General features: G+C 49.0%; 1 protein-coding gene and 2 long non-coding RNA genes across 4 annotated transcripts; all 3 read right to left on the reverse strand.

Annotated features, from left to right (window-relative positions):
- Positions 1-11500: 11500 nt before the first annotated feature.
- Positions 11501-12458, reverse strand: LOC124652875. 2 transcript variants are annotated; one of them, XR_006987772.1, is made up of 3 exons: positions 12404-12458; positions 11931-12052; positions 11501-11827 (listed from the first exon to the last, which is right to left on the reverse strand). It is a non-coding gene; the product is annotated as an uncharacterized LOC124652875 (long non-coding RNA). The 2 variants fall into 2 exon arrangements; XR_006987771.1 differs by having other exon boundaries at positions 11501-12052.
- Positions 12459-12467: 9 nt separating this feature from the next.
- Positions 12468-15802, reverse strand: LOC124652876. Its single transcript, XR_006987773.1, has 3 exons — positions 15459-15802; positions 12573-14189; positions 12468-12485 (listed from the first exon to the last, which is right to left on the reverse strand). It is a non-coding gene; the product is annotated as an uncharacterized LOC124652876 (long non-coding RNA).
- A 5135-nt stretch (positions 15803-20937) lies between these two features.
- On the reverse strand, positions 20938-22272 carry LOC124655540. Its single transcript, XM_047194416.1, has one exon. The coding sequence runs from the start codon at positions 22227-22229 to the stop codon at positions 20940-20942; it is 1290 nt and encodes a 429-aa protein (XP_047050372.1). The 5' UTR covers positions 22230-22272; the 3' UTR covers positions 20938-20939.
- Between the last annotated feature and the right edge of the window lie 4883 nt (positions 22273-27155).

The following is a 27155-nucleotide window of genomic DNA, read 5'->3' on the forward strand; positions in this document are numbered from 1 at the left end:
CGAGATGGTACGTCCGGGGAAAGAAAACCCCGGCACAAAATCCGGGATGAACAAGGCTAGGAACTTTGTCCGGTCCCGCTACTACTTAGACCGGAAGACGGGGAATTTATTACGGATCACGAAGACGTGAGGGATTTCGAGAAGTACCCGGTAAGGATAGTTCTATATTATTTCGCTCATCTTATTAGGCAATGAAGCCAAATGGGCTAACCTTAAGTTCCTTTGTCTAAAGGATGAAGAGTTGACGAAGGCTGGCCCGTCGTCCCGGGGTCGACGGAACCGTGGGACACGCCTTTCAACAGGGCGATGAACAAGTACAAGGAGAGGGAGCCGGACAAGCCACCGACGTCGGGTGGCCGTGTGTCCGGCTTTGGCACAAGTATGAAGCTATCCGAGTACTACGGATCGGATGCCAAGACGAGAAAGCTGGAGAGGAGGTCATCGGCTAAGGATAAATCCGAGGTTCAGGAGCTGAAGAAGAAGGTGGGGTCACTAGAGAAGCTGGTGGCCGAAAAGCCTGTGGAGAACACGGAGATGATGAACAAGTTATTGGACGAGAAGATCCGGCAGATCATCCCCCCTGGGTTGATGGAGGGGTTAGCTGCTTGGAATGCGGGAGGTCAAGTGGGGCCGATACATGTGCCCAGCATTAGCGGCAGCAACTCAAGCTTCCACGTGTCGCCGACGGTGCCGCTCCACCCGACGCCGGCGTCGGGGCTCCACCAGACGCCGCCGCAGCTCCAACCGCCGCCGCAGCTCCAACCGCCGCCGCAGCTCCAACTGGTCGCATCGACGCCCCCAACCGCCGCCCTTGTATCGACAGTAGCCGAGATCGACGCCATCAAGGAGGTAAACTCATTACTTACTCCTTCGCGTCATCTTCTTTAACTATATATGCCTTTCGTGACTGCCATCTCACGATGCCCAACATGGCGCCCCGACTCGGGATGAACAATGCATACTTCGCAAACGGTGGAGCCCGGCGGCAAGTTGGTGGAAGTTGCTAGCGGCTATGTCATGGCTTCCCGCGTTATGCACGGCGCTACATTGGCGGAAGACGTGGCGAAGGTCAAGTTGGTAATGGTAGTGCCGGAGTACCGCTACGCCATCCCCCTTTCAACCTCCGGGCACGGAAGAAGGCGACGTTTTGCCCCTTGGGGATTGCACCTCATGGCTTATGAAATGGCCGAAGAACCGGATTCGTCCGGGGGGGTCTTCCGAGTTGTAAGAGAAGCACCGGCGCCACCTCCCCTATCATCCGGCCCAAGATCGCCGACGCCGACGACACCCTTAAGGAAACGGCGGTCGCCGCCCCCACTACCCCGAAGGAACCGGCGGTCGCCGCCGCCACCCGGAAGGAACCGACGATCGCCGTCACCACCGGACGCCACAAACAGCTTGTTGGGAGCGCTACCGCAACGACCGTCTACTAGACACACGGTACGCCAAGCGGCGGCATCGCAACCGCCACCACCTAAGGTCCGAGACATGGCGCCACTTGATGGCAACGATGTAGATGATGATGATGACATCGATGCCTACATCAACACCGGCGCCTGCAGCCAAGATATGTACATGCCTCCTATGGATGAACAAGCCTTCCGCACACACGGCGATCAACTTAGTCGTCCCCCTACGGCCACGAAGCAGCGCCCGGTCTTCACGGGTCTTTCTCAAGACACTCCTCCGGAGGCCGGCAATCCAGCTCAAGTCAAGCTCGCTACCGTTTTCAGCCCTAACACGCTGCGTAAGACGATCATCGGGGAGCCACCCAAATCAACCCCAAGCAACCTCAGAAGCACCACCAGCACCCGAAGCACCACCATCAGCACCACAAGCACCCCCAGTAGGTCAAGTGAAGAAGGGAAGGAAGAGAGGAGCCAAGAAGGGCGCATCTTCGAGCCAGCCTGCTCCTAAGAGGATCCGGGCCGACGACATGGTACCACCTACACCGGATGGCTTGCCCCGGTGTCATGAAGCCGGTAAACCTATACCGCCTCCGGACATGGAACACCTCGCAAGTGGACAAATGCTCCCTTTGCAGCACTCTATTCATTATCAAGAGAGCGTCCTTCTTAAAGAAAAGGATCCAAATTACCCGGTGTTCTCGGTCAAGGTGCCGTCCAACCGTAACTTCGTCAATGAAGACCCCGCGGATATCTTCTTCATAGCGTTCGAGGACGTCTTCAATCTATTTCACTCGAAACGGCTCGACTATAACTTGGTCCGCCTATACGCGATCAATCTTCGGATGAAGATCAACAGAGAGAGACCCCGCCACATCGCGGTAGCGGATCCCTACTACATGCGCGATAGCCAGCTCCGGGACGGCTCAAGGACACGGACCAAGGCGGTGCGGTACCTCCGAACTTCATGCTCATGCACAAAGAGAGCAACACCATTCTTCCGCTCGTCTTTCCCGAGTAAGTACACATCCGCTCACGGCCGTCGTAACTTATGCTTTCTTATATATTTCTTCCATTGCCGATCATTTCCAACATTCCATTTCAATTGCATGTGTTGAGCAGGGACAAATACCGCACACTCATCATCCTAGATCCAAAGTGGTCACTAGCCCAAGTATTTCGACTCGTCGAGTACGACGACGAAGAAAGACTACACGAGAATAAGGGGTGTTCTCGATGAGGCTATCCTTGGCTACTCCAAAAGTGGAGGCACCTTCGACAAGAATGGGCAATATATCGGGCCGGACACTAAAAAGATCGGGTTCAAGCACGTGATCAACTTCCCTTGTATCAAGCAGCCAGCTGGCAGCATTAAGGAGGCCTTCTATGTCCTCCATCACCTTAAAGGGTTTGTCGAGGATGCAGAGATGATGTCTCGGCCACCTAGTAAGCGAGACCCCATTAAAATGTCGAGGGAAATCAGTGATGATGATCTTAGAGAAGACTTCCATCGCATCCAAGTAAAGCTCTCGGAAATTATCTTACAAGATGTATCCAACGGATCGGGGCTCTTACACGTAGCCAGAGCGTTGCCTAAGAGGGATATCAAAGAACGCCTACATAAGCGGGGTGATGGAAGGACGTGGACGACGAAGGACTTGTACAAGCCGTTCCCGGAGCCGCTCAAGAAGACGTCTCGTTGACCGAGGCCGGTGTGCCTAGCATTACTTTGAATCGATAGACAATTTGCACCGTGTTGTAAACTAAACTTGCTTAATTTGCTCGAAACGGTGGTCGTCGTTGTTGGACTTCAATTACTATTGTAGTCGTTATCGTTGAACCATATTACTTATGTGATACCGATGCAATATTTCTTTTAGGTTTATTATTATTTCCTTGCTTTAATTCTTGTGAATATGTATGCATGTGAACCCTCTAACTCTTTCCATTGCGTTATATACTAATATGCCTTGTGTCCATAGAGATGACGTACTACGTCGTGTTCGAGGGGCGGGTTCCAGGAGTGTACGAGGAGTGGGAGGAGTGCAAGAAACAGGTGCACAAGTTCGGCGGCAAGCTCGCTACAAAGGGTACCCGACTAGACACGAGGCGGTTGCCAAGTGGAGGGCGCACCAAGCGAACAAGAGCAAGATGAAGACCTTCCTTGTGCTCTCGCTCTTGCTCACCATCGTCGCGGCGGTACTCTATTTCATCCTAGTGTAGGCGGCGGCCGGTGTCACTTCGTTTGTATCTAGAGATGATGAGAACTTTCTTAATTTGCATGGATTATGAGTTGTATGGAGCTATATGTATAACTCGATCGGGCTCTAAGTAATGTGATGATGATGTGATGATTATATATGTCCATATTATATCTGTCTATATTATATCAGTATATAACTCTGTATACGGTGTATAAAACCAGTATAAAACCCGTATAATACACCAGGGAGCACAAAATCGAGTATACCCGTAGATAGTTCCGTGGCGCACCAAAAATAATTCCGTGGCGCACCTGTTTTCGTGGCGCAGCTACATCACATGCGCCACGGAACTACTTATTTCGTGGCGCACTCGGTCCGGTGCGCCACGAAACCTTATTTCCGTGGCGCACGACCGGGTGCGCCACGTAGCTTATTTTTGTGGCGACGTTTCTGTGGCGCACCACCCGTGCGCCACAGAATCAAATTTTCGTGCGCCACTGATGAGGCTTTTCCTACTAGTGTCAATCATGTAAGGCAGCTCATGAGATCATTGTATTGAAGTACATAGGAGAGAGATTAACCACATAGCTACCGGTACAGCCCCGAGCCTTGATGGAGAACTACTCCCTCCTCATGGGAGACAGCAACGTTGATGGAGATGGCGGTGGTGTCGATGGAGGAGCCTTCCGGGGGCACTTCCCCGTCCCGGCGGCGTGCCGGAACGAGACTCCCGTCCCCGGATCTTGGCTTCGCGATGGCGGCGGCTCTGGAAGGTTTCTCGTACCGTGGCTTTTCCGTATCGAAGTTTTAGGTCAGGGACCTTTTTATAGGCGAAGAGGCGGAGTCGGAGGGGCGACGAGGCGGTGACACACTAGGGGCGCGCCCCCCCTAGGCCGCGCCGCCCTGTCATCTGGGGGCCCAGTGGCCCCCCCGGCGACTCTCGGGTGTTCCGGAAGCTTCGTGGAAAAATAGGATGCCGGGCCTTGATTTCGTCCGATTCCGAGAATATTTCCTTACTAGGATTTCTGGAACCAAAAACATCGAAAACAGGAACCGGCCCTTCGGCATCTCGTCAATAGGTTAGTTCCGGAAAACGCATAAATATGACATAAAGTATGTATAAAACATGTAGATATCATCAATAATGTGGCATGGAACATAAGAAATTATCGATACGTCGGAGACGTATCATTCCCCTACCGAGAGGGGCCTAGACTCTTCAGCCTGGTCGAGGCGCCAAATGATCTCCTCGGCCGTGGCGATTTGAGTACGCAAGTCGCCCACACTTTCGCGTTGCCACTTTTCAGCGCCTTGGCGGTCCTGGAGAGCTTTATGTGGACACGACGGATGGGATCAGATGCAAGAACCAGCTTGTTCCAGGCGGCGGAGACAGTCTCTTTGAAGCCGTGCATGCTAAGCCAGAACTCCTCAAACTTAAAGGAAGGCTTTCTTTGGCTCGCCACATTGCCTTGAAGGAAGAGGGGGGCGTGATCCGAACACGCCGAGGTGATAGCTTGAAGGTAGGCGTTTGGGAACGCAGCATCCCACTCAGTTGAGAAGAAAACGTGGTCGATCTTCGTGAGCACATGGTCGGCTTGGGCATTTGACCAAGTGAAGCGTCGCCCATCCATGCGCATATCTTTTAATTCGAGGAAGTCCCTGGCTGCTCTGAATTTGCCGATGAGACGAAGATTTATATTCAAGTTGTTCTTGTCAGACGCTTTGGTGATGAGGTTGAAATCCCCCAAAATGAGCCAGGAATCACGGACGAAAGGTCGGAGGCTACGTAACTCGTCAATGAAAGCGAGCTTATCCTGGAAGCCCTGAGGTCCGTAGACACAAGTGATCGACCACTCCGAACCGTCGTTGCAAGACTTTATGGTGGCCGAAAGCGTGGAGGTAGTGGCGTGGACGTCCGAGATGGAGAAGTGAGCGTCGGAGCAAGCGATGATCATGCCGCCGCGGGTTCCTAAGGAGGGAAGGAAGGCGTAGCCCGCGGCGAAAGACGGTCCGAGCGTGTAGGTGATGATAGCATCATCCACCACAGCGAGCTTGGTCTCCTGGAGACAGACGATGGTGGCTCGGGTATCTTTAACCAGGTCTCGTACCGCATCGCGGCGCACTTTGTCATTTAACCCGCGAGGGTTCCAGCCGAGGATGTTTACACAGCTTTGATCCATTAAAGGAAACAAGCAAACACGTGGTGGACGGGGCGCTCAGAAGGCAAAACATGACCCGAAGAAGCAGTAGAGGCGATGTCTTTGTTTGCAGTGGAGCGAGTACAGTAGCGAAAACGTAGAGGAGCCGAGCAGAAGCTACGGGGCACATGCCCAGGGATACAAACACAGGCCAAAAGGCCAATGCAACAGCCCGAAGAGGGGGCACTAATCATCAGCACCAGAGATCACAGGTTTGGCCAAGGCAGCGGCCGGTGCCTTCTTCTTCACTTTCTTGACCTGCTTGACAAGGGCTTCAAGCGCCTTGATCGCGGACGCGGCGAGCGGTGCGTTCTGGAACATCTGTTGGTAGGCGATGGCGGATGCAGCGTCGAATGAAGCGGCCGGGGCCAGAATTCCGCAGACCTTGGCGACGAGCTCCTGGATGGCAATGGAGCCCTCGCTGAGCTGTCGCGCCTTCTTCTTGATGGCGATACGGCCACTGCGTCGCGGCGATCCAACAGCGATGGCGCGCGTCTTCTTCTGCCGTGGAGCGGGCGTGCCAAGCAGAGGCTGGAGCACCGGCCCAGTGACCGACGCCAGGAACTCCTGCAGAGGTGCAACAGCGACGGCGTCCTGGACAGGGTCCCCAGCAACGATGGAGCAGGCCAGGCCAAGGCCTGGAGGAGTAGCCGTGGGCCTCTGCCCTGGGCTCGGCAGGCTAGGCATCGGCGAGAGGATCGGTGACGCAGTCTCCCTGGAGACCGTCAAGTGAGCCGCGTCGTCCCAGGCTTCAGTCCCCACGACCGGCGAGGCCGGCAGCGTCGAGAGGATGGGCGAGGCCAAGCCCAAGGCCCCGTCGATCTCCTGAATGGGAGAGGAGAGATGCAGCAGCTCCAGCTGCCCCAGGATCGCGCCGTCGTCGACGAAAGGCGTCTGGTTTGTGAGGCCCGCGTCCACCTCGAAGCTTTGAGGGGTGCCATCAAGGTCGTCGGAGCAGATGGTGCCCATGGTTGGCACCTGGGACGGCTGCGGAGGCGGCAGAGGCCCGCAGGCCTTGCCGATGAAGGAGATGGCACGTCCCTGCCATGCGCGTAGCGCCGCCGACTCGGCCAGAATGGGCGCCACAGCCTCCTTGAGGCAAGTCAAGAGCTCAGAACGCAGCAATGCGCCTTGCTCCGCGATGAAGGCACGCAGCTCGCCGCTGTACTCGGTCCAGGCCGTAGGTGGAGGCACCGGTGGTGCATCCGTCATGTCGATGTCGGGGTCGTGGCGGCGCCCGTGGCCACCGTGTCCACCGTCGCGGCGGCGGGGAGAGCGAGTCCGCTCCCGGCGGAAGCTCCCGTCCGTGCCCCAGCGATCGCCGAGGCTCCTCCTATCCCTACGAGCCGCGTCGTCGCGGTCACGGTCGTCGTCGCGATCATCCCGACGTGGGTGCACGCGCGGGTGATCATCACGTGGGCCGCCACGACCCCGTCGAGCAAGGGCCGCCGCGCGCGCCAGGACCTCGTCGTCTTCTTCATTCTGCATGGGCGTAGGGGGCAGTCCATCGACGGTGAGGTAATGCCAGTCAAAGCTTACCGGCGTAGGACGGAATGCGGCGGCATCGGTGCTGGAGCCAAAGAAGTCGAGCGGCGCCGTGCTGTAATCCTCCATCTTGTCCAGGTGCACGATGATGCGGAAAGTGGCGCCGCGCTTGCTGCCGGTGGGGCGAACCTCGTGGACGAAGACCTCGGAGGCCAAGCCGCCGGTGCCCCTGCTGGTGAAGGTGAGCCAAACCATCTTGGGAATGGAGCTGGGGTTCGCCGTCCAAGCCCAAACATCGAGGGACCTGGCGCTGGTCAGCAGCGCGGAAGAGTCGTCCAGCCGGTCGAAGGAGCAGCGGCGGCCGATGATGCGCTCGGCGACATACGGTGTAAGGCCGTAAGCAGGGACACCCTCGAGGCAGAGGCGGACGCGGAAGGACATGGCGGCCCCGAACGCGTGCTCGAGCGGGCGCCATGGCCGCAGCTGGATCAAGGCATTGTCGGCCTTGATACGCCCGCGCTTGAGCACCTCCGTGCAGTGGGCCTTGTGCTCGAATTTGAGGAGGAACTGCACCGGCTGATGGGGGCAGACGCTGAGGTCGCGGTGGCTGAGGCGGAACTCCTTCCGGATGGCACGGTCGATGGCTTTGGCTTCAATCTTGCGGTTGCCGTTGACGACCCAGCCGATGGCTGCGGTAGCCTCCCAGTTTTTCATCTCCTGGTCCATCTCGAAGGAAGTAGCGATGATGACGGTGTCCTCCTCGGGCCGCGTCGCGGTGGAGCCGATGCCACTGAGAGCCATGGGTGGGGGAGGAGGCAGGGCGGCGACCGGCGTGGGAGGTGGCGTTCCGACAGCGGCTGGCGAAGGAGCGGCGACGATAGCAGCCCACGAACGGGCGCCCGGAGCGGAGGGAGACGAGGACGAGGGGCGCGGGCGTGGTTGGGTAGAGCCTGAGCCCCTGGTCGTCTCTTGGCGGCGCGCTTGGCGAGGCGGAGAGGGCAGGTGCGCTCTTTGTGGCCGGAGAGGTTGCAGGGGAGGCACCTAACTTTATCACGACAAGCGGAGGCGAGGTGGTGGTGCGCGGGCGCGAGACAACGGGCACAGAGGCCGTCGGTCCTCTTTTTGAAGCGGATGGCAGCTGCCTCGGCCTGGGATAGGCGCAAAGCCGACGGGGGCGCCCTTCCTTCATTGCGCCATGAAGAGTCGTCCCGTCGCGAGCGGCGCCGCGGCGTGGCAGAGACCCATCCCTCATCGTCTCGGAAGGGGGGCGCCGCGGGTGGAGTGGACGTGCCTTGACGAAGGTAGGTGGCCGGGGCAATGACGATGGAACGGAGCAGCGGGGCATTGAAGGCGCCCGCTCCACCGGCCGCATTAATGGCGGGGGCGACGGTCAACCCCTTGAGAGACGAAGCAGAGGGGGGGGCGGCGTCGCTTTGACTGAGGTAGGCGCGGAGTCCGGCACGAACTCGGAGTCGCAGGAGGCCGCCCGCCCCACCGAGCGGGCCGGAGAGATCGACGGCGGCGTGGTGGCCCGATCCCGATCTGGATCGGAGACGAGGGTGGATCCCTGGAGGAGAGAGCGCCTCCGCTCCTCCGAGAGGAACCACGGAGCCTGGGGGGAGAGACGAACCTGGGGAACGGGGGCGGCCGGCCGCCCGGCGGCCGGAGGGGTGGAGGAGGCCGCCGCCGGACGCGGGGAGGAGGTGGGCGGAGTCGCCTCGCCTGGGAGCATCTCCGCTTCTCAACCCTCCTAGGTGAATTGTGTTAATCATGCCGGTTTAACATTTTCTGTTTTCCTTTTGTAATTCGATAACCAACCCTTTTCAAATTTCTGTTTCTCTTTTCTTCATATTGTGTCTTCTAGAGATATGATAGTGTACAAAGTGGTGAGCCAAAAACAATGAGCGGATAAATAAGCAAGTCAACAAAACATTAGAGAACCGTACTTCTTCCGACTTTAAAAGGATGTCGAAGATTTGTTTAAGTTTGGGTATATCTGCAGAGTAAATGGTGCCTAGATACATCTAAATTTACATAAACTTGTAACATCTTTTTATGGACAGAGGCAGCAATTACCTCCTTCCATCGTTCAAATTTCAAAAATCAACATCTGTTGCCGTGTATCCGCGGCTGCAACGAGGAGAGAGTTGGAATTTGGACGGTCAAACAGGTTGGCAGGCTGACTGTTAGCAGCGCAGCAAAAGGCAAGTTTGTCCAGCAGACAGAGTACGCCACCGATATGAATGATCCACAACATCCAAGAGCGGCAGGAAACCAGTCAATCTCTCTGTCAACTGGTTGAACATAGATCAACGTGTCTATGTATCGATCGCTGATCTGTACGTGCTTGGTACGGAGACAATGGATTGATCGCATGCGTATATCCATATCACTGCGTCAGGTACCCAAATTGCCGGCACAAAAAAGTGCCGGCAAAGGCACCAAAAGTGCCGGCAAAGATTTTTCAAGGCACAAAAAAAAGTGCTGCGTTTATTCCAGTAGAGGTAGGTCTTTGCCGGCATTTTTAGAAAAGTGCCGTTAATTATATTTTAAGGCACTTCCAAAAATGCCGCTAGTTAGTATTGCCGGCACTTTTGAAAGATGCCATGGAATCTTTTTGCTGGCACTTTCCGAAAATGCCATAGAATCTTTTTACCGGCACTTTTCGAAAAATGTCACGAAATCTTTTTACTGGCACTTTTCTAGGGATACCATCTAAACTTTTTGCCGGCACTTTTAAAGGATGCCTACAATTACTTTTTCAGGCTTTTAATTCTGGTGCCGCTGATTATTTTCTTAGGCATTTTTAAAGTTGCTATACTGCATGCAAACATTCAAGCAATCTACAATCAAGCATACATCGCACTCAAGAAGTCAAGCAATGTTTAAAACCAATATTTCCAAGCAATCTAGGTTTGAAACCAACATTTTGAAACATTCAAGGATTCACAATCCAGGCATCTAACTTACATGACCAACAGGGTTCATCTCCACATCATGAACAACATGGTTTGAAACCATTAGATAAAATACACAACAGGGTTGATCTCCTCATCATGAACAACAGGGTTCATCTGCCGCCGAGGAAGAAAGTTGTCATGGAGTTTGGGCCCTGCCTCGCTGCGCGGCCAAATGCCTCGTCGTGCAGCCATAGGAAGTTGCGCCAGCTGCGCCATGCATCCGACGCCACAACCAGGTTCACGTCCCCGACGCCAAGCCCTCTTCCTCGTCGAGCATGATGCCAGAGCACCGGTGAGCGCGCCCTCCGCCCTCCACCCACCCTCCTGCAGCTTAACCGAAAATGTTCCAAGTCCTTCATCCTTTTGATAGTAAATATGAAGGTAAAACACCCATAGAATAACTGTGCTTGGATCTGCAATGGAGCGTGCAAGAAGTAAAAGAGCCTAAAGTTCACTGTGCTTGGTTGTTGTTTCAAATAGTATTCTACAAGTTTTCCTTAATTAAATTGGTGGCTTACTGATGAGTGGTTTCTGTAGGCCCAAAGTTTAGCATTTAGAACTAAAAGAAGATGTAGATGAAGAAAGCTACAAAAATGTAACTCACTGAAGTAGGGTGGAATTCAAAAAAAATGCAAACAAAATATATGCTATGATACTTAATACAACCTTCTCACGATTACACGTGCGTGGCACGTGCACAATTACTAGTAGGAGAAAAAAATCCACCGAAAGGACCAGCCCAAATAGCATATCTAAGGTAAAAAACAAATTCGTTGCAGAATTTCTTTCCACTTTCTTCATTACCTGAATCTAATTGCAGTTTGTATGATCAGAAGATCAGAGAATTCAAAGATCAAATTTTGGTGGATAATGTGCTAACACTCGATCATGCTACCAAGTAAAGGAAGCCAAATTAAGCATTTGACTTAACTTATAGTGGTCGTGCAACTTTTGTACCATCACCTTCATACTCTATCTCTGACCAGATTCAATTTCTCTAGTTCAGTTTTAAGTCAGAAAGAACAAAACAGAATTAGGAAACCAAGAGGCGCAAACTAAGGTAAGTTTTCTCAGGTTTCTCAGAGAAAATCCTATGCAATCACCGCTGGCCTAAAAAAAGAGTGGGACTTCCTAATCTGTAACGTGCTTCTTTCTGCACACAAAAATAAGAACACCATGGCAGGTTACCTCCTGGGCTAAACTGGGAACTATGTGGTAACATCAGCATGATATCCACAGTACTTGAATTCATGGGATCAAATTACTTGAAAATAGTAGAAACTTACACTAAACTGGATTATGCTTTGTAGTACCAGTGCTGAGAACCAAGAAGATTTTAGCAAAAGAGACCTAAAATATGAGTTTGGACACTGAAACTGTGTACGTACTGCGAAGATGTCTCGGTGAGTGTGCGAGGAGGCATGGATCTGACAGTGCCATCATAATGTTAGTTACAGGACACAAAAATACAAATCTTGGTGTATTTATCGATGAAATATAAGAGCAGTGTATTAAACATCGAAGTTTATCTGAGAACCGTATTTCTCCCACTTCAGTAAAGAAGAGCATACAGCCTGAGCAAAGAGAAAGTCTATAAATGCCAAGTACTTGCTACCAGATGGAGGATAGAGAATGAAAATTAACGGAACAATTGGACCTATCTAGCAGGAGGATCACCTGAAATTTATGCTAACTAACCACATATGCTTGGGGAAGATCCTAGTATTCAATTATGTGCACATCTTTCGCAGTTGGGAGATTGGAGAACCTGTCATATGATTTATCATCAAAATCTCCATCTGTAGATAATCAATACAGAGTCATAGTTAACAGACTGGACAGAAAAAAACAGAAAAACCTCTTATGGTTGCAATGCTTCCAACATCAGAATTAGGGATAGAGATCACAACTTGAAAGCATGAGAACAAATCTCTCTTGTCCAAAATTATGATGAACCAATCTACAACATGGATAGTCATACATAGTCGATCTACACTGTGAAATGATTATTTAACCATTACCATTTACTAACATCAGGAATGTGTTCTAGGTTAAATCTCAACACGATGTTTGCATACAAGACAATTGCAAAATTAAATCATGAGCAATTCATGGACCAAAGGAAAAATGGAAAGGCCGAGAGGCGGTACCTTTCTTATCGACAGCTTGTTTGAATACATCCTAGAGAACCTTGTAGTTACGGACTGTGCTCTGTCTTTGCATCAAATTTACCTAAAAACACGCCAAAAATAAGCATCACGATGATCTAAGGCACCACACTCTAAAACCAACATAAGACATCAAAACTCTCTTAATAACCTCGTGTATCAGAACCACTCCAAGGTGAACCATATCCAGCAGCTGGAGCTACACGACACTGCCTATAGCAAGATAAAAGTCACCAAATCAAAATCAACAAAACAATCTTGAACCAGATGTATTTACATGTACTGCCAATTTACTATTGCCGTAGCTCTCAAAATCCCACAAACAAACCTGAAGAAATTAGATCTTTTAGTTCTTATGGGCATAACATCAAACAGGTAGATGGCAGGAGCTTAGTCAGAACCAGTCACAACAATTTTTGAATCTGGATGGGCTGATCCACCAACGGGAAGAGAAAGAATCAACACATGGTAAAGAGTAGTAACAGTAGAGAGATCAGCTAGTAGCTAGGATGCCTCGATAGATGTCTACCTCAACATAAACAATTGATATGAATACTGAATTTCTCTCACAGCATTAAGAAAATATAGCACATAGTGATCAATTGTCTAGCAGTAGAGCATGACCAAAGAGAGAAATACCACCTTTGGGTGCCAATGTCAACTAGCTCCTGGACTGGGGCATTTAGCTCAATCTCTGTCTATATTCTGAAATCTCAAACACAAGGGAACTACATAGAATCAACTAGCCTAGCCAGTAAAAGCTACAGTTGAATTTCTTAGCAAACAACAGAGAGATAACATGTTCACAAATTCAGACAACTCACTTTACATATACCAAATTAACAAGTTTATGGCATCACTTTTGTAGGTGGACTAATCATGTGATCTATTATAGTATAGTGCTAACTATGCAACAGGAATCTCTCCTCTCAGCCATGGAGTAACAATGATCTGCAAAATCAACCAATCATATACAATGTACTTGCAATTGCGAGCAAAAATTTCCCCACAACATTGCCGAAAATCACATCAAGCATCACCAATGCAAAGACGAAGGAATCACTTTGATCCTCTAAACAATATACAGAGAGGGGCATAATTATCCATACCTAGCTCTCGACGGCCCGAGGTGACCTCGTGCTCGGGGCCCTCGCAGAGCTGCAGATGGAGTCGATGACGGCGGGCGGGACAGAAGGCATGTTGCCCTAGACATCATAGGTCTCGAAGGCCCCCAATCTGGTTGACCAAATCGTCCAGGCCATCCGGGTAAAAGGGCACGACCTGGGCGAGGAACAGGGCCAGGTCGGGGAGCTCCTTAGCCGTCTCCCCCTCCGGCGCTGCCGCTCGAGGAGCAGGCGGAGGACAGTGCCGCCTTCTGCCCGAAGAGGAAGACCTAGGAGATCTCCCTTCCCGCCGTCGCCCCCTCCGCCTCCATGGTGGCACCTCGTCGGAGGCAGAGTGGAGGCATAGGCCGTCCTCACACGCACGAAGAAAATAGTGGTACATTTAATTGCAAGAAAAATACATCAGGCTGAAAAGAAATTGCTCAATAATAATAAAAAATCGTGTAATATATGCATACTGCAAGACACAAGGATAGGTGAAAAAAACAGGAACATAGTTAAACAGCGCATCAAGTTTGGCCAAGAATCCCAGAATGAGTAGACATGAGAAAGAAATGGACTAAGATACTCACAAGGTTTTGACATTTGGAATTCAGGACAATGTAGAAGGGATGGGTTCAGTGAGTTGGTTGATCTTCAAAATTCTGTAGGCAGGATAGAGAGAAAACAAACATCATAACTCAAGCATTGTAAACCATAAAATTTGAGAGCTTTCAGATCCGCAGATCAACATCACAGATGCAATTATCTTTACATGATTATCATATAATTGCTATCTTCATTGAAAAGCAAAAAAAATAGCACGTAAATTCATGATGATCCATAGGAGTGACATTGGTTTTGTTTGGGTTAAGAAAATATATTCATGCTAATTAGTTGAAGTATACAGTTCAGGTACTGCTTAGGAAAGTCAATCCTATCAACTATACTGCTTAGGAGTATGTTAGTATCTCTAGCCAATGCTCCCTACATGGATATATCTTACCAACTCAACTAGGAATTTTACTCATTCGTTCAGTATGTTTGGGATAAGGATATCACCATAGATAAAGTTTCATGTTGAATTACCACCGTCATTCTCCAGCGTAGGCGCGGCGGCAGGTACTTCTATAAGCAGTCAAAGCAGCAAGTGACACAATAGTTTCAATATGATGCAGGAAAATAACTGATTATTTAACACCCCGTTGTCCAAATTTTTGCACTAAACTGCACAGTGACTACTCATATGCTGCATGTTGTGAATTATCTGAAGACAACGCTTCTTCTAGAAAGTAAAATACCACAGCCAAATTTGATTATGCAGTATGCACGCACACAAATGTGAAACAGAAATACATTGTACAATTTTGCGAGACAAATCACAGTCAGAGTTTCAATCAATCAGTGTTAACATAGAAGCGTGTGAATATATATACTGCAGCTAATTGTTGTGTTTTGATACTTCTAGGCTGCTACAGGCCAGGTAATTAACATCACTGCCTCTAGAATAGGGAAAGCAAAACCCATAATAGAATCTTAAGAACCTGAGAAAAAGAAATCGAGTGGGACCATGATAAGAATTGATATCAACATGAACCGCAAGGAACCGAAATCAACAGAACAGCCTAGATTATCTAGGTACAGCCTGCAGATCTTAATACAGAAGACTCCTCCAGACTTCGAACTACACTATCAATTGCATCAGGAAAATGTGGGTATGACAGGACTACCGAAATTCCTAAATTACCTAAATATTCTTCCCTCTTGGATAGTGAATCACAAAGAGTAATCAAACATGACTATAGTGGTACAGTAGCTGAATAAGAACTGCAAAGGTATTCTTCCCTCTTGGATAGTGAATTATAAAAAGTAATCAAACATGACTATAGTGGTATAGTAGCTGAATAAGAACTGCAGGGGAACCGAGGGGCTACCTGATCGTAGACGTCGGAGAGGCGACCAGTGTGGCGGTGCGGTTAAACCTCCGCCGTGATGTAGTAGTGGAGCAGCAGCAGCACCACCACCACATCCTCGAACTGGAGAAGCCAGATCCTGCGAGAATGGGAAGGGAAGGCGGCCATGAGCATGGGAGCGACGTGGTCGATGCGGAGAACCTGCACGTGGTCGTATGCGTCGGGCTGGAGCAGCCATAGAATCGGAGGACGGAGCGAGGTCGTGGACGACATTAGAAGTCGAAGTTGTCAGAGGGGAGCGCAGCCGAAGATGCGGTGAAGGGGAGGCGGCCGCGCCGGCGAACCCCGAGCCGCTACTAGGGTTTTCCGTGGGGGCGCGCACGGGAGGAGAGAAGCGTCACGGCGGCGGTGAAGGGGAGGCGGCCGCGCCGGCGAACCACGAGCCGCACTACTAGGGTTTGTCGTGGGGGCGCGCACGGGAGGATAGAAGCGTCACGGCGACGGGGAATCTAGGGAGAAGACCCGCGTGGAGCTGGATCGGCGATCCGCAGCGGCGGAGGCGGTCGGCGACGGCCAGAGCCGTGGGTGGCGGTGGCGGCGGCGGCGTAGCACGTCGCGTGCGTGTGCGATGAGAGAATGAGAGAGAGAGAGAGACAGGAGGTCTGGCTGGGGACTAAACACGCATAACCTAAATATTTCGAGGGGTTATCTGCAAACATAGTGCCGGCACTTTTGCTAACTGCCGGTAATTAGCATTATATTAGGGGCATTTTTTCAGGAGTGCCGCCGATTGCCGAAATATTAGAGGCACTTCATTAATTTGCCGTTAATTGAGGAGGAATTGTTGGCACCCATAAAAAACTGCCGCTAAACATAAAATTAGAGGCGGCTTTGCAAAGTGCCCGCATAAAAAGTGCCGCCAATGCTTGCACGTGAGGTAGTGTATAGCCCAGATTCCAACCATGTTTTAATTTCGAGCTGAAATAGGAGCAATAGATCACGAATGGGTAGAACATGAAAAATACGGCAAAAGAGAACACAGGATTGTGATGCCATTTTTTAAATAAGACTACTACGATCATACTTCATCTTCCAAGTCCCAACGGCACGCACGCACGCACTTCCTAAGTTAACATCGATCACTGACGACACCCGGAGAAATCGATTTGGAGATTAACACGCTTGCCCTAATACAACGATTACCATTGCACACCACCGCTTGGCTACCTCACCACGACGACCTAGTAGATAGCTACGAACGCGCAGACGGATCGACGATGGCCTAGCTAGTCCTTGGACACGGCCACCCACGCGACGGCGCCGTGCAGAAGCGCCAGCAGAGCCATCAGCGCCACGGCCACGGGCGAGGTGGGGCCGACCCAGCCGTCGACGGCGGGGCAGCCGGTCCTGTGGAGGAAGCCGTCCTCGAAGACGGCAACGGCGAGGAAGGACGCGGCGAGGGAGAGCCCGACGGCGAGGAGGAGCAGCGCGCGCAGGGAGAGCCTCTTCCACCGTGCGGCGACGGACCCGATACCCCTCGCGGCGGCGGCCGCGGCCTCGCCGTCGTCGGCGTCGAAGGCCCTGGCTCGTGCAGCGGCGACGACGGAGCTGATGCCCTTCACGGCGGCGGCGGCACGAGCGGCGGCGACGGCGTTTCCCTCGGCGGCGTCGACCGCCATCCGCGCCGCGATGAGGAGCGTGCCGGCGGCGAGGGTGGCGAGGACGAGGCGGTCGTGGCCGGCGTCCACGCGGAGGTGCAGCTCGCGCCCGCAGGAGGCGTTGTCGTCGGGGCCGGCGCGGAGCAGCACGCGGTAGGAGTTGCCCAGCACGAAGGCGAGCGCGAGCAGCTTCAGCTGCTCCGTCGCCGCCGTCTTGAACATCGCCATGCCTCTCGCGCGGCCGGCTCGGTGTGCTCTTCTCTCGCTCGCTCTGCTTGGGAAGTACGGTGGAAGGGGAAGAAGTTGGGTGAATTTGAACTTGGTCTCTGATCTCTGATGGATCGTACAGTCTACGTACGATTTCTGCACCCTGCTGTGGCTGCCTGTAGGATACAAAGTTGAACCTCCATGTACTGTAAAGCTAGGTACAGTAGCTTTTTTGTGTGCGACCAGGACCGGTCAATCGCATGCATGTGCTAATGCACTTCCGACTTCCGTTTCCATGATACTCCTTGTGGGGGTGCTCCTACGCCAAGGTAAAGAGCACCGCAGAAATATACCATTCTTGGATGGCTCTCGTAGTCTCATGCACAACTTGCAGCATTGTACCGTGTCTGTAATGCAGGCACCTTGCCGTCCTATTTCATGTTTGTTCATGTGAGCTAATTCTACTATGCAAGATTCTCTTCCTCTATATTTGAGGGAGATGAGTTCATTACTTTAACCTGTTGAAAAGAAACATTCATTTGCCAAGATGTAGATCAGACAAACTTGATTGCATACACGATCTTGTAAGGGCATCTCCATCGGCGCTCCCAGTAACCCACTCCTCCTCCGGCATGTGCGTCGAATCTCCTTCAACGTAACCTTACACGACTTTGCCGGGCAGAATTCTTCTTCTACAGAGGCATGTCGGAAACGACGACGGTGAAGCAGGCGCTAGGGAGGACAGCGGGAGCTGGAGTCGCAGGCGGGAGCTATATAGGAGGGCGGGAGAAATGAAGCGACGGACAGGAGGGGAAGGGAATTGAGGAATAGAAGTAAGATTTTCGGGCTACTGACGCGATCGAGGGACGAAATCAAACGTGTCACTAGGCGGTGTGCCCAATTCAAGTCTCGTCAGCACGGGCTCTAAAACTGGCCGGTCACTTTTGGGACGCGATATTGTGGTCCAAAAACAATGCCGGACCTCCACATCGCTATTGGGTCGCTATGGGCGTGCCAATGAAGACGCTCTAAGAGCATTCCTTCCCCACCCCCACCACTACCGCTTCGCCGGTGTTACAGTAGCACCAACGAATGCAGCTAAATAGAGAGGTGTAGTATTGAGTTATAGCCTTATAGGTGTATATGACCCTATGATAAAAAAATATGGAATTTTTCTATTAAAATGCCAAAAAAATCTGAAACAAAAACTCGCGTGTACATCCAAACATTTTATGTTCGTACCCAAGTTTTCGGCCAAAAAAACATTTTATGTGCCATTTATAAAAAAGACAAAAATATGTCCCATAAATGTTGGAGCATCAATTTTTTTATTTGTACACGGGACACAAAAAAATTCTTTTTTTCCTAAAAAGACTTGTGTCCAGATATAAAATGTGTAGATGCACATGCTAAATTTTATTTCAGTTTTTTTTTATTATTTTAAAATGTGTTTTCACGAAAATGGATTCGTATGCACCCGTGAGTCAAAATGAATTTTTCGCTAAACAGCTGCTAGTAATATCATGAATGCCTTAGGTGGATTTTCAAAACTCAAGGATATGTTTCATGCTACCGCGAGATTTCAATCCAAATTCTAAAATTACATACGCATGTCCAGGCCGTTTGATATTAATTTTCAAAAGATTGCGCATTGCTGCTTTGCCTTTAGTTTTGGTAAAGCATGACGAGCTATCTGCCGAAGACAAGGCAAATGCCATGGAGTTTAGACAGTAGGGGCTGCAACTGCCAGATGCAAGCAGGGTGAGCTATTGCTGCACATACAAATTCAAGATAGTACCATCGCAGAACAAATAAACTAGCAAGGAAGAGATTTAAATGCGTAGTCAAAAAACAATGTCACTCCGCCAACAAGCAAAACCATGAAAGACCAGCACAATTTGTTGTTTATCGCTGTCTTCGGAACACCATAGATTTCAAAGGATGCTTGGATATCATGGTGTCTGCAATGCTTAAATAGTCTCACTGTCTCATTCAGGATAAGATCGTTGGAACGTCCCTATGCGCTGAATGAGCAAAAATGCAAGGATGTGAGCTGACTTCGAACAAAAGATGAGCTGCTACTTCCTCTGAGCACCTAGCCAGAACTTATCACCTGAATCATAGGAAAGATAGATGAGCTGCTACCTCCTCTGAGCAGCTAGCCAGAACTTATCACCTGAATCATAGGAAAGACAGAATCATCAGCTAGTGATTCAAACTTTTCTAGAATTTTTTGAGCAAATAAGCGAAGGAGATGGTCAAGTACTTTGTATGTAGAACAGGAAACATTTGTATGTGCATGATGTTCATAACTCATAACTGCCACCGATATGAACTCTTTCAATAAAGCATTTATTTCTTCAAAGAACAAGATTTTACAAATTCAGTTGAGCTTGTATATTTTAAGGAAGAATTTCATTACTAATTGAAATTCAAATAAATAGTCAGAACTATGAGTAGCTAAACTCCAAGTTCCAAAAACAAATTAAGTACAAAGTAATGAGATAGATGTATATAAAAATAATCATATGCACACCAATAGTGTCCCTTTCGACGTTTATTTGATCTTCTAATGGAAACATTGAAAAAATAACTCAAAAGAACATTGGCATCCTTGTCTATATGGGAACAGAAAGGGGCACTGGTACTTGCAATGAAGATCTTAGAGTAAATATAAGTACCTTCACCCAACTCACCACAAATAAAAGGTCAACGAAAAGAAAAAGAACATGAAGGTAAATTTAAGATGAGGTGGCTCCTGGTTATTTTCAGTTATTTATTTCTTACAGCAATTCTGTTCTGATTCACATTGCATAACACATACTGTAGCAAGATTTGTTCCCTTCATGCAAAGAAGGGATACAGAGCTCACTCGAGGCAACAGAAATTAGATGACACCCTTTTATTTTAGTGGTTAAACCATGAAAAATGAAAATATTGTTTTCTTCAAACAATCTAAGGTGCATGCTTCACATAGAATTTAAATATTATATCTATGCGCCTAGAACTCACATGGGAAATTAACAAAAACACAAGCATATGTATCATTGAACACTATGATATCATTAGTGTAAACTTTACTTCCCATGTGCTAAATAAAACGGTGGTACCATGATGGCATGAAACTTCACCGGTTAATCCATGAAGTGTTATCAAGTTAATGTACACATCAATAATTGGTTATTATATATGGTGCTATAACCAGCAAGCATCACAGTGTGAAGTACAAGTGTACAACAGATGTGTATAGGAATAGGATTGTCAAAGCATGTGCTTAACTCTTCTAGCAGCAATATAATCTGTTCTCTGAGAAACCAGAAGTGAGAAAGACTGACAAGAACTGCTAAAATGAACTTGTACAGATGCGCAAAATCGTATTGTCAAGCAGAGCTAAATCATCATATGCATACAACAGACTACTAAATCATCATATACATTGTGAATAATTTTTAATAAATGACATGGCTGTGTGCATCGATTGATGCAGAGGCCGGGGCTATGCTCCCATATTGAAAAAAAAAGTAAACTTATTAGGCACGGAGAAACTGATGCTACACAAGTAACCATTTTGTCAAGCAAGATCGATCACTGAAAAAGAAAACGGCATGAAGAGGGAAAGGGAAGATCTTACTGCACATTAGGCTTGAGCAAGGAAGGCAGGCGGCCATGCGAGGACGTAGGCGCAGATGGGCTTGCCGTACTCCTTGCCGCCTTTGGTGGCGAGGCGGTGGAGCTTGCGGGTGTTGGAATCGAAGGAGTAGGTCCCGTATCCCAGCATCTCGATGAACAGCTTCCACTTCTGCCCCACGTCGACGTCCATGACCATGATGCTCTGCTTCCTCCTGATCCGGTCCTTGGGCAGGCCGGGCACCGTGTCGTAGACCTTGCTGATATCCATCTCCTCCTCCACGATCCAGCCGTTGTCGCTGCGCATGCTGTCGCCGCGCACCCAGCGCTGCATCAGCTCGTTCTCCACGGTCACCACGCAGAGCCGCCCGTCGGGCGTCTCCCCCATGCGGTACTTGAAGCGGTGGCCCGGCAGCGCCGCCGGCGGCAGCAGGTACGAGAAGGTCAGCGTGGCGAGGTCCAGTTCCAGCACGCGGCTGGAGTTGCAGATGTGCCAGTACATCTTGCCGGCAGCATGTACGCCGCGGGTCTCGAACCAGTAGGGGTCGAAGTCGACCAAGACATGCTCGGCCAGTGGGAGCGCGCGCCAGCGGCACTGGTCGTTGTCGAAGGACGCGACCCAGGCGCGCGGATGCCCGCCGTCGATGGTAAAGCAGACGACTTCGAAGCAGAGCTTGCTCGGGTGAGCGCGGGAGAGCAGCGCGGAGCCGACGTAGTACCTGGATCTGCGCCAGCGGTGGTCGTCGGGCACGGTGTCGCGCGGCGGCGGCCGGAGGAGAGCCCGGCGGTGGGTGGCCGGGTCGAGGACGAGAAGGCGGGGGTGCGTCGACCTTGGAGTCGGCACGTTCGGCTCGAGGAGCAGGAGGCCTTGGTGGCAGTCGTGGAGCTCGAAGCGGGAGGCGTCCGGCGCGAAGTCGAGGGAGAGGCGCGGGGAGGAGGCGTCGAGGGGAGCGAAGACGGCGTCGTAGCGGGTTGGGTCTCTTTGGTGGATGTGCGGCGGGGTAGCGGTTTTGACGGGGTGGAAGAAGTAGCCAAGGAGGGGAGCGGCGCGGGGGAGGCAGCGGGCGGCGACGCGGCACCAGCGGTGGCAGGCAAGGGCGGCGCGGAATAGATCGACGAGGGAGAGACGGCGGAAGATGTTCGGGAATACATCCAGGGGTAGGACGTCGATCGCTGCCTCCGCCGGCGGCTCCACCGATGGTTGGGGCGAAACCGAGTTGGGCGAGCTAGAGGAAAGTGGAGTTTGGGTTTGGGGCTTGGGCTTGCTTCCGCCTCTCTTCTTCCCGGTCTTCCGCGCCATTGGTGGCGGCGGCGGCGGCCGTGACTGGTGGTGGTGGAGTTGTAGAGAGGGACAGAACAGAGACACGCCTCCCCTCAAGTTGAAATGATAGCGACCCAGCCGGTTTCCCTGCTCCACGCTCAGTTCGCCCAGCTACAGTACAGTACAGTACATACTAAGTTTTGAAAGATATTCTAAATGAACTCTTTTTGAGAAAACTTTCGAATTAATTAACCTGTAAATATTGGTAAAAATATATTCCTTTTTACGTGTTGTACAAAAATAAAAATGCCTTGGTTCCCTTACTTTCTTTTGACACTCATAACTTATTTATTTTCCTCCATGCATCACGGAACGAGCCTTCCCACCTTTTCAAAAAAAAAAAAATACATTTTTTTAGAATGAATTTTATGTTATTTTTGTGGTGGAATGAAAGCAAATGTCGATGTTTTCTGAAAATTATTCGTAGATATCATTTCTATTTTAAAATGTCGTGCAATTCCTTCAATTTACAATAGCTTCTAGCAAACTGATTTAGATTGCAACAATGTTTAACATCAAGGAAATTATGATCCTTTTTAACAAAATCCTACAGGTCGCAGGTTATGTTGCACCTACCGCATCGCGGATCCAACATGAAAATCGGAGGTAAACTCGAGGGTGGCCGCCTGGAGTTGGGGTCACGATGGGAGGCACCATCAACATGAGGAGGTAAGATTTCATGCAGTGTGATGACCCACAAGTATAGGGGATCGCAACAGTCTTCGAGGGAAGTAAAACCCAAATTTATTGATTCGACACAAGGGGAGGTAAAGAATACTTATAAGCCTTAACAACTGAGTTGTCAATTCAGCTGCACCTGGAAAAGCACTAGCAACAGGGGTGATATGAAAGTAGCAGTGGTATGAGAGCAATAGTAACAGTAACACAGCAGCAGTAATAGTAATATGAGAGCAATGGCACCAGAAAACAGTTGACATGTAGAACGAGTATATGATGATGAAAGATGGACCGGGGTTCCCAGCTATCTACACTAGTGGCAACTCTCCAATAACAAGTGTTGGGTGAACAAATTACAGTCGGGCAATTGATAGGATTGAAATAGCATTAAGACAGAATATCAAGATCATTAATCATGTAGGCATGTTTTCCAATAATAGTCGTACGTGCTCGCAATGAGAAACTTGCACAACATCTTTTGTCCTACCAGCCGGTGGCAGCCGGGCCTCAAGGGAAACTACTCGGATATTAAGGTACTCCTTTTAATAGAGCACCGGAGCAAAGCATTAACACTCCGTGAAAACATGTGTACCTCACATCACCGCCATACCCTCCGGTTGTCCCGATTTCGTCACTTCGGGGCCTTTGGTTCCGGACAGTGACATGTGCATACAACTTGTAGATACAATCTAAGCAATAATATAAAGCTCAAATCTAAGATCATGCCACTCGGGCCCTAGTGACAAGCATTAAGCATAACAAGATTGCAGCAACAATAACTTCATAAACTTTGTAGATAGACAATCATAATGTAACAATCCACCGGATCCCGACAAACACAACACCGATTACATCAGATGAATCTCAATCATGTAAGGCAGCTCATGAGATCATTGTATTGAAGTACATGGGGGAGAGAATACCAACTAGCTACAGCTAGAACCCGTAGTCCATGGGGGAACTACTCACGGAGCATGATGGAGGCGATGACGTTGATGGAGATGGCTTCCGGGGGCACTTCCCCGTCCCGGCAGGGTGCCGGAACAGAGACTTCTGTCCCCGAATTGGAGTTTCGCGATGGCGGCGGCGCCCCGGAGTCTTTCCGGAGTTTCGTCAAGTGGTACGGTGTTTTTAGGTCGAAAGGGATTTTATAGGCGAAGAGGCGGCGCAGGGGGCACTGGGGCTCCACACCACGAGGCCGGCGCAGGCCCGAGCCAGAGCCGCGCTGCCCTATGGTGTGGTGGCCCTCTGGCCCCTCTCCAACTCTTCTTCGGTGTTCTGGACGCTTCCGGGAAAAATAGGAGGTTTGGTCTTCGTTTCGTCGAATTCCGAGAATATTGCCCGAACAGCCTTTCTGGAACCAAAAACAGCAGAAAACAGGAACTGGCACTGTGGCATCTTGTTAATAGGTTAGTTCCGTAAAACGCATAAAAACATTATAAAGTGCAAGCAAAACATGTAAGTATTGTCATAAAACGAGCATGGAACGACAGAAATTATGGATACGTCGGGGACGTATCAGCATCCCCAAGCTTAGTTCTCGCTCGTCCCGAGCAGGTAAACGATAAAAAGAATAATTTCTGTAGTGACATGCTACTTGCATAACCTTGATCATACTATTACAAAGCATATGAAATGAATGAAGTGACTCAAGGCAATGATCTATAGTTGCTAACAAATAGATAACATATAGCAAAACTTTTCATGAAGAGTACTTTCAAGACAAGTATCAAAAGTCTTGCACAAGAGTTAACTCATAAAGCAATAAGTTCAAAGTAAAGGCATTGAAGCAACACAAAGGAAGATATAAGTTTCAGCGGTTGCTTTCAACTTGTAACATGCATATCTCATGGATAATTGTCAACACAAAGTAATATGATGAATGCAAATATGCAAGTATGTAAGAATCAATGCACAGTTGACACAAGTGTTTGCTTCTAAGATGGAAGGAAGTAGGTAAACTGACTCAACATAAAGTAAAAGAAAGGTCCTTCGCAGAGGAAAGCATCGATTGTTATATTTGTGCTAGAGCTTTGATTTTGAAAACATAAAGAGAGCATAAAAGTAAAGTTTTGAGAGGTGTTTGTTGTTGTCAACGAATGGTAATGGGCACTCTAACCCCCTTGCTAGACAAACCTTCAAAGAGCGGCTCCCATGAATTATTTTTATTTTTGGGTGGCACTCCTTCCAACCTTTCTTTCACAAACCATGGCTAACCGAATCCTCGGGTGCCTGCCAACAATCTCATACCATGAAGGAGTGCCTTTTTATTTTAGTTTCATTATGCTGACACTCCTCCCAACCTTTGCTTACACAAGCCATGGCTAACCGAATCCTCGGGTGCCGTCCAACAATCACATACCATGGAGGAGTGTCTATTTTTGTTAATTAATTTGGGACTGGGAATCCCATTGCCAGCTCTTTTTGCAAAATTATTGGATAAGCGGATGAAGCCACTAGTCCATTGGTGAAAGTTGCCCAACAAGATTGAAAGATAAACACCACATACTTCCTCGTGAGTTATAAAACATTGACACAAATCAGAGGTGATAAGTTTTGGATTGTTTAAAGGTAGCACTCAAGCAATTTACTTTGGAATGGCAGGAAATACCACATAGTAGGTAGGTATGGTGGACACAAATGGCATAGTTTTTGGCTCAAGGTTTTGGACGCACGAGAAGTATTCCCTCTCGATACAAGGCTTAGGCTAGCAAGGTTGTTTGAAGCAAACACAAGTATGAACCTGATACAGACAAAACTTACATAAGAACATATTGCAAGCATTATAATACTCTACACTGTCTTCCTTGTTGCTCAAACAGTTTTACCAGAAAATATCTAGACCTTAAGAGAGATCAATTATGCAAACAAATTTTAACAAGCTCTACAGTAGTTCTCCACTAATAGGCTTAGACTACATAAAAAAATAACTTAATCATACTTGAGAGCTCAAAACAATTGCCAAGTGTCAAATTATCCAAGACATATGAGGCATTTTCTTTTCCCAACCAAATAAAGATAAATATTGTAGCTTCCAACTTTTATCATTGAACATTAAAAGTAAAACGAAGAACACGAGTGTTCATATGAAAAAGCGGAGCGTTTATCTCTCCCAAACAAGGATTGCTAGGATCCGATCTTATTCAAACAAAACAAAAATAAAAGCACACAGACGCTCCAAGTAAAGCACATATGATGTGACCGAATAAAAATATAGTTTCAGGGGAGGAACCTGATAAGTTGATGAAGAAGGGGATGCCTTGGGCATCCCCAAGCTTAGACGCTTGAGTCTTCTTGAAATATGCATGGATGAACCACGGGGGCATCCCCAAGCTTAGACTTTTCACTCTTCTTGATCATATATCATCCTCCTCTCTTGACCCTTGAAAACTTCCTTCACACCAAACTTCTCATAAACTTCATTAGAGGGGTTAGTACTCAAAAAATTTGAATCCACCTTGGTCCTGTAGTGGCACATTGCAAGAACTCAATAAAACATTAGCTACAGCTCTCCACGTCTAGAAAACCTCGCTTAAAGTCCACAAGAGACAATGCAAAAAACAGAGACAGAATCTGCCAAAACAGAACAGCCAGTAAAGACGAATTTTAATAAAATACTTCCGTTGCTCAAATCAGAAAACTCAAAACTAACGAAAGTTGCGTACATATCTGAGGAACACGCACGTAAATTGCCATATTTTTCTGAGTTACCTACAGAGAGAACAGCCCAGATTCGTGACAGATAGAAATCTGTTTCTGCGCAGAAATCCAAATCTAGTATCAACCTTCGATTAGAGGCTTCACTTGGCTCAACAAAACACAAAACTAAGATAAGGAGAGGTTGCTACAGTAGTAAACAACTTCCAAAACACAAATATAAAACAAAATACTGTAGCAAAATAACACATGGGTTATCTCCCAAGAAGTTGCTTTCTTTATAGCCATTAAGATGGGCTCAACAGTTTTAATGATGCACTCGCAAGAAATAGTATTCGAAGCAAAAGAGAGCATCAAGAGGCAAATCCAAAACACATTTAAGTCTAACATGCTTCCTATGCAAAGGAATCTTGTACACAAATAAATTCATGAAGAACAAAGTGACAAGCATAAGAAGATAAAACAAGAATAACTTCAAAAATTTCAGCATATAGAGAGGTGTATTAGTACCATAAAAATTTCTACAACCATATTTTCCTCTCTCATAATAATTTTCAGTAGCTTCATGAA

Source organism: Lolium rigidum, chromosome 5 (assembly GCF_022539505.1).
Source record: "Lolium rigidum isolate FL_2022 chromosome 5, APGP_CSIRO_Lrig_0.1, whole genome shotgun sequence".
Taxonomy (NCBI): Eukaryota; Viridiplantae; Streptophyta; class Magnoliopsida; order Poales; family Poaceae; genus Lolium; species Lolium rigidum.